Source organism: Dicentrarchus labrax, unplaced genomic scaffold (assembly GCF_905237075.1).
Source record: "Dicentrarchus labrax unplaced genomic scaffold, dlabrax2021, whole genome shotgun sequence".
Lineage (NCBI taxonomy): Eukaryota > Metazoa > Chordata > Actinopteri > Moronidae > Dicentrarchus > Dicentrarchus labrax.
This window is the reverse complement of record NW_026136703.1, coordinates 24,684,118-24,696,983: the sequence shown is the minus strand read 5'-3', so window position 1 is coordinate 24,696,983 and position 12,866 is coordinate 24,684,118. Positions and strand designations below refer to the sequence as shown.

Here is a 12,866-nt window from a genome sequence, read left to right as displayed (position 1 = left end):
GCACTTAAATTAATTGGTCTTCACTGAACCTTCTGCTTCTTTCTTTTTGTAGAAGGTTCCTGCTCTGTTCATCCAGCAGCCTCCGACTCCAATCCAAGCCAAAGCACTGTCGGCCCAGCAGACGGCGTCTCAGCCTCAACTCCTAAAATCCACTTCAGTGGAAGCTGAGGTGAATTTGACAACTTAAGTTGAACAAAAGTTGAATGAATTCAAAGATGAAGCTGTGAACCAAAGTGCTCTACAATGACAATGCAACAGTATTTAAAGGACCAGAGTATACGATTGAGTGGCATTTAGTGGTGTAGTTGCTGATTGCAATGCCTTCACCTCACCCTCCCGTTGCTAAATGTAGAAGGAGCAGTGGCTGCAAAATGAATCTAGAACCAGTGTACCTGCATCTGTAGCACTGGACCTTTTAAAGTACATTGGTTAGGAGACTTTCCAAGATTATGTGCAGACCCAAAGTCATCATGAGCAGAAAAGTAATCTATTTAACTAAATCTGTCCTTCGTGCTGTCTCTCAGAAGGAGGACACAGAGGGCCTAATCAGAATTGCCCACGTTGAAGCGGATGTACTGGAGAGATCCGGAGCCAAGCTACTGACTGTGGAGCAGTCCTCACCTGAACAGAGGAAGTCCTGGACACCTGACAGCGCTACGGTAAGGAAGCCAGGGAGTCATCTTTCTGGGTTTTAACACTGGTAGAAACAACCAAACTAATGAACACTGTATCTGTGTATATGTCCGATCTTCAGTGGTGTGTCACCAATGCGTATGTGTTCTCATTGTTATCTCATTTACATGAAATCACCGTCACCGGATCACCTGTGTTTTTAATATCAAACTACCACTTGAAAGTGGAGAGCGATCAGTACTAACATCCCTGCTTACCCATCCTTCCATGTGTTTTTAACAAAGTTATAACATATTCCAAATGTTGTGTTTTTCACTGCATGCTTAATACTACTAAATGTTTCTATTATCATGAGTTTACTTCACTTGAAGAGTGGGACATCGAACTAATTTTTTTTTTTTCAATCCAACTGCACTCAACTGCACTTCGTGAAATTCTAGTGGAGATCCTAGGGTTTGGAGGGAAATTCATTCAAGAGATTCAAAAGAAACTTTATGCAAGATATTTGGAATATTTTTAATTTATTTAATTCTGCCATAAAAATATAGTGTCTTGAGTTTTAATATGAATTAACTAGAGGCATCATATTTTGCAGTGTTAAAAAATATTTTAAGATAATTCCTTGATCAGAATTTTAAAAAACTAATATTATTTACCTTTCCTTCGGTCCATAGCCTATTTTTTCACCAAATTTTATTGAAATCAGTGGACAAGTTTTTAAAATATCTTGGTAATTAACAATAAACACACATTATAGTTGGTGACTAAACAATGACATTGTGGCCAGCTTGCAGCTCAGTGTCCCACATGCATGTTTGACCCCCCCCATCGTGTGACTCTGCACATGAGCGTGTTTCCGTGTCAGCAGTGGGAGCATCAAGGCGTGCTCCAGGCTGAAGAAGCCAGAGGGAAAAAAGGGAGTGAGGAGCAGAGAGTGGAAGAAGGTGGAGGAGGTGTTTTATGGTGGCTCTGGGATGCTTTCCTTGGCGCTTCTCCAGAGGTAACAAAGATTGAGAGCTGCTGTGGAAAACCCTTTATCTGTTTCCTTTCTCTGTCCTGCTGTCCTTTCAGTCACCTCTTTTTTCCCCTCGGAGTTCCTTGTGACCCAAGGTCTGCTACTTACGCTGTAGGTGGGGGTGTACTTAGCACACCACCTGCCATAACCAGTTTTAGAATAAACTATAGGGAAGTATTCTTTAGATTTATAATACACCTGAGACCATATTACAGATCCCGGTGACACTAAATGATTAACTCTATAGTTAGTAAGGCCTGGGTCACTCTGCTCTCCACGTTAGTGCTGGCAGTGAGTTCCTCACCTCTACTACCATCCTCATATCTTCCTCAGCTGCTTGCTCTTTCTAACCCTTCCCGGATTCCTCTCTCAGTACATCTCTTCAATCACTGCAGTTTCCAATTCCATGTTTTCTACTTCAACCTCCCTGCACATCTGTTACTGGAGTTTGTTCTTCCTCTAGAGGGCAGTGTTGAACAGTGTTTGTAATTTGTGTGACAGCACCATAGATGAATGAATTCTGTTAACTCATAACACATGTTCTTTCTTTCAGCTGTTTAACATTTTGATGTGGTTGTTTTCCATTTTAATATTTGTCATTGTTGGTGTTAGGAACCTTTGGTCGTTGTCCCAGAGGAGACTGAAGTTACCACTGGACACGGCAGTGAACAGACTGGAGAAGATAGACAGGTAACTGAACTCTCAACACTGTGAAACATCATCATTGGCTCCTATTGAAATTATTGAAATGATTTATTTTCAGCTTTTTAAAAAATATGATAGGTCAGCTCAAATCCAATCAAAAGAACAAAACCAACAATGAATCAATCCTACTACAATAACTATTGTCTGTGTATACTCAAAAATCATTGAGGTTTCCCTCAGTTACAATGATGTAGAGAGACAGAGAAATATGCGGTGTTAAAAAATAAAATACAAAATTAAAAGGAGGACAGGGGTAGTGAGAGTGTCAATGAGAATGTGTTGTAGATAATTCCATTTTGTGCACAAAAACGAAAGGCAGACTTTTATAAATTCAGAATAAACCCACAGGACCTGAAGCATGAAATATTCTGCGTATATGTTACACAGGCTACCCTGTATAACATATATGTTGGACCACCGATGTCCAATAAGGGATTTATCAATGAAAAGATGTAAGTCTTTATCACACCTCTGTGTCACAAAGGAACCAACCAACTTTGTTAAACATAATAAAATGGTGGATGTCATAGGGATTTCTGGTATCAAATCTCAGTCTAGGGGTTTAAGAGTGAAAGCAGCAGCATGTCTGTAGATAATATCACCATAATCCAGGACTGATAGACAGACTGCCTCAACTACTCTTTACTACATTTCAAAGGGAAGCTGGATGCTTTTCTATACAAAAATCTGAGTTTTTGCTGCAGTTTGGTGATTATATATGATATTTTTACGCTGTGACTCTCTCAATATTGCTGCCATTCAGTGTGGATAGGTATAGACTGTTTAAATCAATATCTCTTGTTCTAGATAAAAGCATGAACTTTGTTTTGTTTGCATTAAGTATTTATGGTTGAGAGCAACTTAAAGACCACAACAGGAAATTTGTATGTTCTCAAAAGCAAGTTGTACTGAATCAGCAAAACAATACAGGGTACTATCATCTGCATAAAGCTGATCAGGGAAGAGACCAGTATTATAAATTGTAAACTGACTGTACTGGGCCCAGTACTGATCCTTGTGGAACACTTTTTGTTACTGGTAAAAACTCTGATTGGATATTTCCAGCATTCCAGCATTCCAGCAGTAATTCTGGAACCATCTACAAGAAACTGAATCAAACCAAATATCATACAGTGTCTAAATAAGCAGTAAATGATCAACTGTATCGAAAGCTACGTATACTGTGCTGAACCAAATCCATGCCTGAAAATAGTCCCCAACAACTGCACTCCTAACTCCTGTTTATTTGTTAAAATTGTAGTTGAAATCTTTGGTTTAGGCTTGAGGATAAGTGCCACAGACAGTGTAGGAAAATCGGATAATATGCAATGTTGATTTTTATCTTCTTCTGGGATTTGTTGACAATAAAAAAATATAGAATATCACAAGCCTAATCTTTTAATTGATCTCAGTTATAGCAGTTTTGGATTTCTATTACTTTTATTATTGATGCCAACTTTCATTTCTGGTAAATCCTTTAATTTGAATTAATAAATATGGAAGACTGCCAATAAGAGCCATTGAATTTGTTTTACAATACAGAAGTTTATACAAGATAACATAACAAGAAGATGTCAATAACTGTATTTAATATAATTCCATAACAGAGTGTATCAGTAACTGTGTGAATCCTTGTCTTCCTGTCTATTTAACTGACTGACCTGACTGATCTTCTAACCCTGCTCATGTTTCAGGATGTTGAGGGCCCCACTGACACCACAGAAGCAAGTTCATCTGAAGCTTTATCAAAACCCCTGGGCACAGTCAGAACTCAGTCACTGCCCGAGAGCATGGTAAACACAGCCTCCACCGTAAAAGTCTCCAAATCTGACTCTGGAGCCCAGCAGAAATGTGTGGTCTCCTAGATCTAGAACTTGTATATAGAACTTCTCACTTCTTCTTGATCTAAGCATTAAACTTCAAGCTTCTTCTAGAGCAGTGTGCTGAAAGAATCACACCTTTTTTCTCCAACCGAAACCAAAGCCCTTGACTTTTTATAGAACGAGAATGTTTTTACCACAGAATCTCAGAACTCATAGAGCCAAACATAGAGCACCAATTTCTTCTACAGATTATTGTAGATCTCCCAACTTCTTCTGGATCCAACCATAGAACACCATGTCTTCTAGAAACAAGGGATATTCAAGAGCGCCCATTCTTGATTGAACCTTGGATCTCCTTAGATTTCAAGGCTTCATCCTGAACCTTCTAGAACAGGCCCTGGCACTCCCAACTTCCTCTTAGTCTATAATCCGCATTTTCTAGACTCAGATCTTGAGCTCAATATGCCTTGTAAAACCAGCTGTAGAGTCCAGCTACAACCAAACCTCAAACCTTTGCGTCTTCTAGAACCAAACCTAGAACACCAATTTCTACTAGAACCTGTATTAGATCTCCCAACGTTGTCTAGATCAACAAGGCCTCCTCTAGACCTCCCAGAGTGTTCTAGACTCAGATCTAGAGCTCCATCTGTCTTGTAGGACCAGCTATACAGCCCGGCTGTAATTGAATCTCAGAACTCCTCACATGTTCTAGAACCAAACCTAGAAAACCAATTTCTTCCCAAACCTGTGTTAGATGTCCCAACTTCTTGATCTAACCCTATAATTTCTTCTTAATATCAAGGCTTCCTCTAGAATCTTGTAGAACAAGACCTGGATCTTCCTTTTGACTTTTTCTAGAACCCTTTTCTACAAACTCAGAGCCCATATCTTCTGTTAAACCTAGAAGTTTCCTAGCACCACGCCTAGACATCCTGGTTCTTCTAGAAATGTCTGACTTTCAATCCTCAGTGCATTTACATGGCAGATAATTCCAGATATTGGCTTCCAGCAGTTCAGAGCTGTGGACATTTTGTTTACATTGGAAATTGTATTGTTTGTGTTTCTTACAGATGAATTCAATCTAATCAGATGTGTGCCAAAGACGTTCTTTTTCTAAGTTTATTTGTGTTTACATGAAGGACTACTGAGCTCGCCCATTCTCACAGTAATTCTGCCAATTTGTTGACAAGTGGTCACCACTGCAATGTGGTTAAAGATGACACAGCACACTATTTGCAACTATGTGAGAAGTGGTTGGCAGGGTGATGGTTACTATTTTACCAAAAACTGAAAGCAGACTGATAGTATTTAGCATGTGGGGTGGACGGTTTTTAACAGTCTGTATTAAGCTTTAGCATGGACCTTAATTCTGATGGGTTAATATGTTTTTATAAAAGAAAGAAACACATATTTTGTGAACCATGTTTTATAATGTATCATATAGGGAATGGTGATTTAGAATAGTTAAACCTTTTGATTGTTTCTTTCATTTGAGCTCGTTTGCCAGCAACTGCAGAGTATATCTGTTTAAATAAACTTTTGTTTGCTTGCTTAAATGCACCTGCCATTTGTGTTTCCATAAGCTGAACATGATGATTAATTGGTGTTGTACAGAGTTGATTGATTAACTGAGTAATTATCACTTCAGTGAGTTGCTCAGTCACTGCCTGGCAGCAGGGGAGAGTGGGGAAATATTCCCGCTTTGTTATGAATCAGCATATTCACGTTCACTCTCTACAATGCAGCTTTTGTACTTAAATTTACCTTTTCCAAAATGACTGTTGGCCATGAAAATGCACTGGTTTGACATGATTACTGATTAACACACGGCCGCTGGCAGGTGAAAACCACGTAACTCCAAATTTAGATTTAGTTTAGTATCACTTAATTAGAAGGATTGTACTCACATAATCAATAAATTATGTTACTTGCTTTCGTGCAAGATTTTTAAGAAATTCAGAATACAGTAACAAAACCCAAGAAGCTGCCGATTTTGGAGATACAAGGTTTTCACCTGGAAGCAGCAGTACTGATATGTCTTAAATTACATGGCATGTGCTGTACTTGTACCTTGTTCTACTGTCTTTCCATTCTGTCTACATATCCAAACAAGAGCACGAATACAAATAAACCCACATCAGTGATCTACTCCTCCGTCTCTCTTTCTCTGTGTCAGGAGCTCATGAAGGGACAGAGTGGGCTTGCATGGAGGGGGGATGACCCAGAGGGGCTGAAGACATACACAGTACATACACAGAGCACACACACACCTTCAGACTGCACACAGGACTCAGTCACACCTGCCCAAATTACACTTACAGAGGACTCATGTAGACCGAGTGAGGATAGCAAAGACTTTACGGCTGTGAGATCAGAAAGCAGAAACAGCACTGTGTTTGCGGTGGAGACGTCTCAACGACCGGTTCTGCCAACATCTGGAGAAGCTCTGGTAAAATCTAGAAGTCCTCTAGAAACAGCAGCAGCTGTAGCCACCACACACAAACCCTCTCAACTCAGTGTAACATCAGAACAAACCAAGGCCTCCCCAGCAGGCACATTCACACTGCAGCATCACAACGACACTGAGGGCTCTGCAGCTGCCGTGGTAAGCAAAAATATTTAATAGAAATCACACTCAGCTCCCTGGTTCCAGCATGATACACAAACAAAAGCACGGTCCTCCTCCTAACCCTCTAACCGTGCAGGAGTGGATGCAGAGTTGGAATCTGGTTGCACATCAATAACTCACTGATGGACTGAGTTGATAAAGCTGCCGTTCAGCTACCTGATAACCGTCTACTTGTTGGTTTACTGGCTGATTAATTTTTATGTTTGACCTATAATACAACCTGGAAGTTCTGCTGTTTCCCCTGCATTTACCTCTATTGCATTTTTATTACATTTTGCATTCGTGAATTTATATTCACACAGAGCCCAGAAAGTGTCAGGAGCTTTTGAAATATTTATTTTGTTGCCCAAATTTAGTCATTTGTACTAAATTAATTATTTGTGCCATTTGTGCCAGCTAAATTTTAGTTTTTATATTGAAAGTCAACTGACATTCATATACTGTGTTAACTTTATTGATGTTGTTTTGCTGACCTACATAACACAGAAGGGAGAGGCCAAATTATTTTCACAGCATTCAGGTACAAATTATTCACTCAAATTAATAATTAAAATCATTCTAAGGTACAAGTTACTGTAAATATGTCCTCAGTATAACAGAACTATAGGAGGTTGCCTAAAAAACATAATTAGAGACTCATTTTTATCTAAAATGTTCTCCATTAACAAATAGAAGGCTCAGTACGTTCCCATTAGACTTAAATGACATCAAAGCTTTGTGAATGAGTCCGGTGATTAATTACGACATTCAAAGCAGGTTTGTTGACTCTTGGTGTTCACCTCCTGTTAAGGCTGCATCAGATCCTCTGCAGTTTCTTGGCAACTGTGTGCACAGAGCTCAGTTATGAAAGAAAACCAGTCATCTGATGCACTTTGAGTCTAGACTGAAGAGACTAAAATGCTCATAATTCAGCAGGCGTCTAAAGAGGAGCAGAATGAAAGAAAGGAGCACTTAAAGCTGTAAATGAAGTTCTGATAGGAGATGACTGACAGCTACACACAGTTTGAGGAGGAAGTGTGTGTTTACTGCCCGGCCCTCTGTCTCAGCTCCACCCCTGTAGCCTGAGGCCTCTCTTCTTTCTCTCTGTCTCTCTGTCATTCTCTCTCGCTCTTCCTGTGATAAAGAGTCGCTGTCACTGGAGCCCTGCCACCGGCTCCAGGAAGTGGTTTCAGCCACAGGTGGGTGGAGCAGAGAGGCAAAGAAAGAGGAGAGCGAGGGAAAGAGACAGACAGGGGAGAGAGACTGGAAGTGGTGGTGTGAGAAACAGAATTACAGCTCAGAATTTAGATCAACAGTAGAGCTGCAACCTGTTCAGGTAGAGTCAACTTAAAGCTCCAGTTTGCTCAGGACTCAGTTCAGCTCTCCCCCTCCCTCTCCCTTCTCTCTCCCCCTTCTGTCCTCTCTACTTGCGACCCTGGAGGAGAGAGGCTCAGCCGGGTGTGTTGTGTTTGTGTCCCAGGCCCCGGAGGAGCCTCGGCCGGCTGGGTCCCAACCTGGGCCCCGCCCCAGCGAAGGTGTCCTGCATGTCTGCCTGGAGAGGGTTGGCCAGCTGGAGCTGTGGCTGTGGAAAGCTCAGAGCAGCCTGGTAGCCTCCGGAGCCGCTGGTTCACCGACCATGCAGGACAGCATGGAGCAGCAACTCCTCACCTGTCAGGTAAGCTCCGCCCACCCAGGAGACCAGGTGACTCCCGGGATTTACAGGTAGAAAGATGTCTGGTAGCTACAGTGAATTCAAACTGGGCTACATGAGGCTGAAAAGTGAATATTTTTCTATCTAAGTTACATATAGCCGTACACACTCAAATACAGGCCGAAGTCTCACATAGACGTACTGCTTGTTTCAGTTAGTTTGAACTTTTTCCAGTATCTTTTGTTTTTATTTTTTATTTTGTGTGGGTTAGCACTTTCTATTGCAGAATCAGTTTTCTTATTTTCTTTTTCTTTCTTTATTCTGTTACCTATTCCTGTTCCATTAGTAAGTCATTTTAAATTGCTTTTATTGGTATTATTGTTTTATGTTGACCCCAGGAAGACTAGCAGCCACTTTGCAAAGCAAATGGGGATCCAAATCAGGAATAAAGAAATTATGTTGAAACAATAGAAATGTCTTTTCAAATGAATGTAGCTCAGTTTTAAGTTAAATATCTGGACGTCTTTCGACCTGGAAATGATCAAATCAATGCTTCCCGGGCATTATTATCAATTTATCTGGGAAAGTTTTAATATTTTCCATAATATCAGGAAGCTCTTTCTAGGAATGTTTCAATAAAGTGAGTCTGTATGAATATTGTCGTTAAGTGTCTTTCAGTCAATTATCTAATTTTGACAATAATAAACATTCATAAAGACATAAAGGTGTCATGTCAGTCTTGTGACAGCTAATCTCTGACAAAGGTTAATACAAAACACCAAACAAAGGTCACTTTCACTTTGAAACCTGAAACATCAATAATAACTTTCCTTCCCTCAGAAGTTAAACTAGTTTTTTAAATCAGCTCTCTCACAGTCTGAGATCATAATCCTGCTACTGTCGGGTCTGCGTGCACCAGGAAGCTAAGAATAGCAACAATCAGAGGTCACTGGTCCAGTCATGTGACTTGACAAACATTTCAAGTTGCACAATGTCGCTTCAGGAGCAAAACTCAGGAATCATTTCCATATTCTTGCAGCTTGTTTCAGAGCTTGCAACATCTCAGCTCACCCCAGGCACAAAGTTAAGAAACTACACGCTGAGGATGTTTTGGCATCTCAGAGGTTCAAACTTCCCTCCCGTATTGGTTTGTTTGCCATCTCATGTGTGATGTAAGATCTTAAGACACATCTGGCTCTGTACGAGGGGTCAAAGTTCATCAGCTAGCAAAGTGGAAGTCATTTAAAGTTGAATGAGTGTGTGTATGTGTTTGTGTGTGTGCAGTGCCACAGACAGCCTGTCTGTCTGCTCGCTTCTTCCAGCGGCTGGATGTTACATATTTGACTAGTAGTTCAGTTCTACTATCTCAGTGCTGATAACACAATAATGCCAACATTGTCGCCACTTATGGCTGTGAACTCATCATAATAATATATTTACCCTGTGCGCTTCCTGATTGCTCAGTAGGGTGAACGTTGTACCAACACTGCCAAGGTTGGACCACCAGCCTCCAACCAGACTCCATTGACAAAACCAGTCATTTTACCTGAGCAGATAATCATATAACACACTCCAAAAACAAAATAAAACTCACCAAAACCTTTCTGCTGCCTTTCTAAGAGTCACCTATGCTTGTTTGGTCAAATGAATCCTTAATGTACAGAGTTAGATGAGAAAACAGTTTGCTGCTATATGTCTGCCATGTAGCATTAGCTAATCCTTGGGGACAAAGTATGTCCACTAAAAGTGCCTGACACTGGCAGGCTCAGATTGGTATTCAGAGATAAACCTTTTGTTTAATCAGAAACAGCCATAATGTCACTAATGCTCCCCACCAGACTCCATAGACAAAAACACTTCTAATTCTACCTCGCCGACCCTTGAAATTGTAATTTCATTCAAAGAGGGCAGAAAGGAAATGAAACTCACAAAAAACATCTTTATTAGTCTTTCCAACAATCACCAACTCTGATGTGATTGGAAAAAATCCCTAATTCTCCGACGTAGATGATAAAAACAGCAGCTTCAGTCGCTCTACTCAGCTGGAAATGGAGGGACTCACGTTAACATGCACCGGCGGCCAGACCAGATTTATAAACAAACCACAGACAGGCAAATCAATCAATCATTCACTCATCAACGTTACTCACTGAATAACCAATCCTGCCAAATATTGTATTTGTTGAGTGTTTTTTTGCCATAACGTCTTTCAGAATATCTTTAAAAGAAGAAATTACTTAAAGTAGCCTAATGAAATTTTCATTAAAATTAATTTAATGATTTGATTTAATTACAATGTCAGGTAGTCATTAAACTACTATCAGCCTTCCTGGACAGCCACTTACTGAGTGTTGTCTTCGGCTGTATATTGTTCTTACTTTCTTTTCCTCTGTTCTTTAGTCTCAGTGAACAGGTTTCATTAACTGCTCAGGTTTTATTACCCCTGAAGTTTGCTCTAAGTGTCAGACTGTCCATTCAAACCAGGACTGCTGGAGAAAGTGAAAGTGTGATTGTCTCACTAAACATTAACCGGAGTGGTCTTCTTCAAACAGTTAGAGCAGTAAACTCTGACATCTTGTACAGTAATTCTTTAGTTTAACATCACTGGCTCTCTCTTTGTTTACTGTTGAGAGAGAGAGTTCACAGTTTAACAAACACTACGCTGTCAGCTGCTGGTATTTGCATTGAGGGCGCAGTGTGGCTGCAAAGATCAGGACGCCAGAAATCAAGTGCTGTAGTTTTAAACTCTGCCAAGAGCTCCCTGACGACCAAACAAACACATGAAAACAGGCTGCAGAAGACAGGAGCAGTTACAGCAGATATCCACTAGACTAATAAACTGTTATCAGTTTTTATTGGATATTTGACACAGTTTACCGCTGTGGTGACATACTGTTGCTCTCCTGTAAAGAATGTGTATCTCTAAAAATGTCACACACTTCAAATCCTTCAGTTTATTTTAAAAAAATCACCAAATTTGGAGACACGCTTTATTAACTGGACAGTGATGATGTGTAAAAACTCTAATGTAATTTTATTTTCAGAAGTTGCTGTATACGACTTTCAGACTAGATGTCACGCTAGAGCAGCAGCAAGTCAGACCAAAACAAATATGCACATGCCCACCAGACTCCATTGACAAAAACACTAATTTTACCTGCTAGTTGATAAAACAACAATCACCACATCACAATAAACCCCTTAAGTCACCAAGTTGGATGAGAAAATAGACACAAAAAAGGCTGCAGCAGCTGCCCTGTAATTCTTAGGGACAAATGTGTTGGTCAAAGTATGTCCTTTAAAATGTTTGTTTTTGTCACTGACAAGTGTCCTATTATGGAACGGGTCACTACAGAGATAGATCAGACAAGAAACAGCCTGTATATTGTTATCGCTCACCACCAGATTCCATAGACAAAAACTGTAATTTAACCATCGTAAAACAGGTTCAGTCCTAACCTGCCGGACACAAAATAAAACTCACCAAAAACGTTTTTGTTAGTCTCACAACTGTTCAAGCAATCACCTGCTCTGGGTTGGTTGACATAAATCCTTAATTCACTGAGTTAGATGAGGAAAAACAGCAGTTTCAGTCGCTCTACTCAAAGCCAACAGTTGCATGTGGAGAGACTCACAGGCACTAACATGCAGCCAGACTGAAGTAAACGAGGCTCAGGGACACCATTATTCCACTATTCAAAAAGCAAAATGTTGTTTTCTGCTCTGTTAATGTTCAAAATCTTGTAAATATAACCTTTAATTCTGTTTTTTAAATCCATTTTTCTGTCAAAATTGGGACTTGACATGAATGACTATTGACAATCCATAAAATTGACAATTTTAATCTAGTTATATTCCATCTCAGGTCAAACTGGGAAACAAGGAAAGTCATAGCTGGATATATAGTGGTTAGGGATCTGTATGATTCAGGCTGTGGGATAATAGCTTTCAGTCAATAGAGCCCTGCCCTCACAGGCTTCAGTATTATGTCCTCACTCAAAGCTTTGGCAGGTATTTTCCTCCCAGGATTCACTCCCCGCTCACCCCGAGAGTGTAACTGGAGCCTCCATTAAAGTTTCAGAGGTTAAACACATCCCATAGACGCACGTCACATTTGAATGAAGCTTTGTGGGCAAACAAACAGCGACTGACAAGATCTTGTCTCCTATTCAAATTTACTGGAGAGCCTCGTACACAGAGACGCCTCATTCATGACCCAGATCTGACGTAAACATTCACAACCGACACAAAGACTCTCTGAAGATATTTAATTCTCAATGTCATTGTGTTACGGTATTGAATATGTATGTAAACATTAGAGTTCTTGTTAAAAGAATCAATGATTTGACACAAGTGTGTGTGTGTGTGTGTGTGTGTGTGTGTGTGTGTGTGTGTGTGTGTGTGTGTGTGTGTGTGTGTGTGTGTGTGCGT

General features: G+C 40.2%; 1 protein-coding gene across 1 annotated transcript in view; it reads left to right on the top strand.

The window, feature by feature from the left end:
• The window catches only part of syne2b (spectrin repeat containing, nuclear envelope 2b), a 148,697-nt gene that overhangs the window by 78,068 nt on the left and 57,763 nt on the right, over positions 1-12,866 (top strand). The window contains exons 75-81 of the mRNA XM_051396226.1: positions 53-169; positions 525-659; positions 1,499-1,633; positions 2,261-2,338; positions 4,048-4,215; positions 7,866-8,120; positions 8,265-8,459. Coding sequence (XP_051252186.1) covers positions 53-169; positions 525-659; positions 1,499-1,633; positions 2,261-2,338; positions 4,048-4,215; positions 7,866-8,120; positions 8,265-8,459 — 1,083 coding nt within the window. The remainder of the gene's footprint in view (positions 1-52; positions 170-524; positions 660-1,498; positions 1,634-2,260; positions 2,339-4,047; positions 4,216-7,865; positions 8,121-8,264; positions 8,460-12,866) is intronic.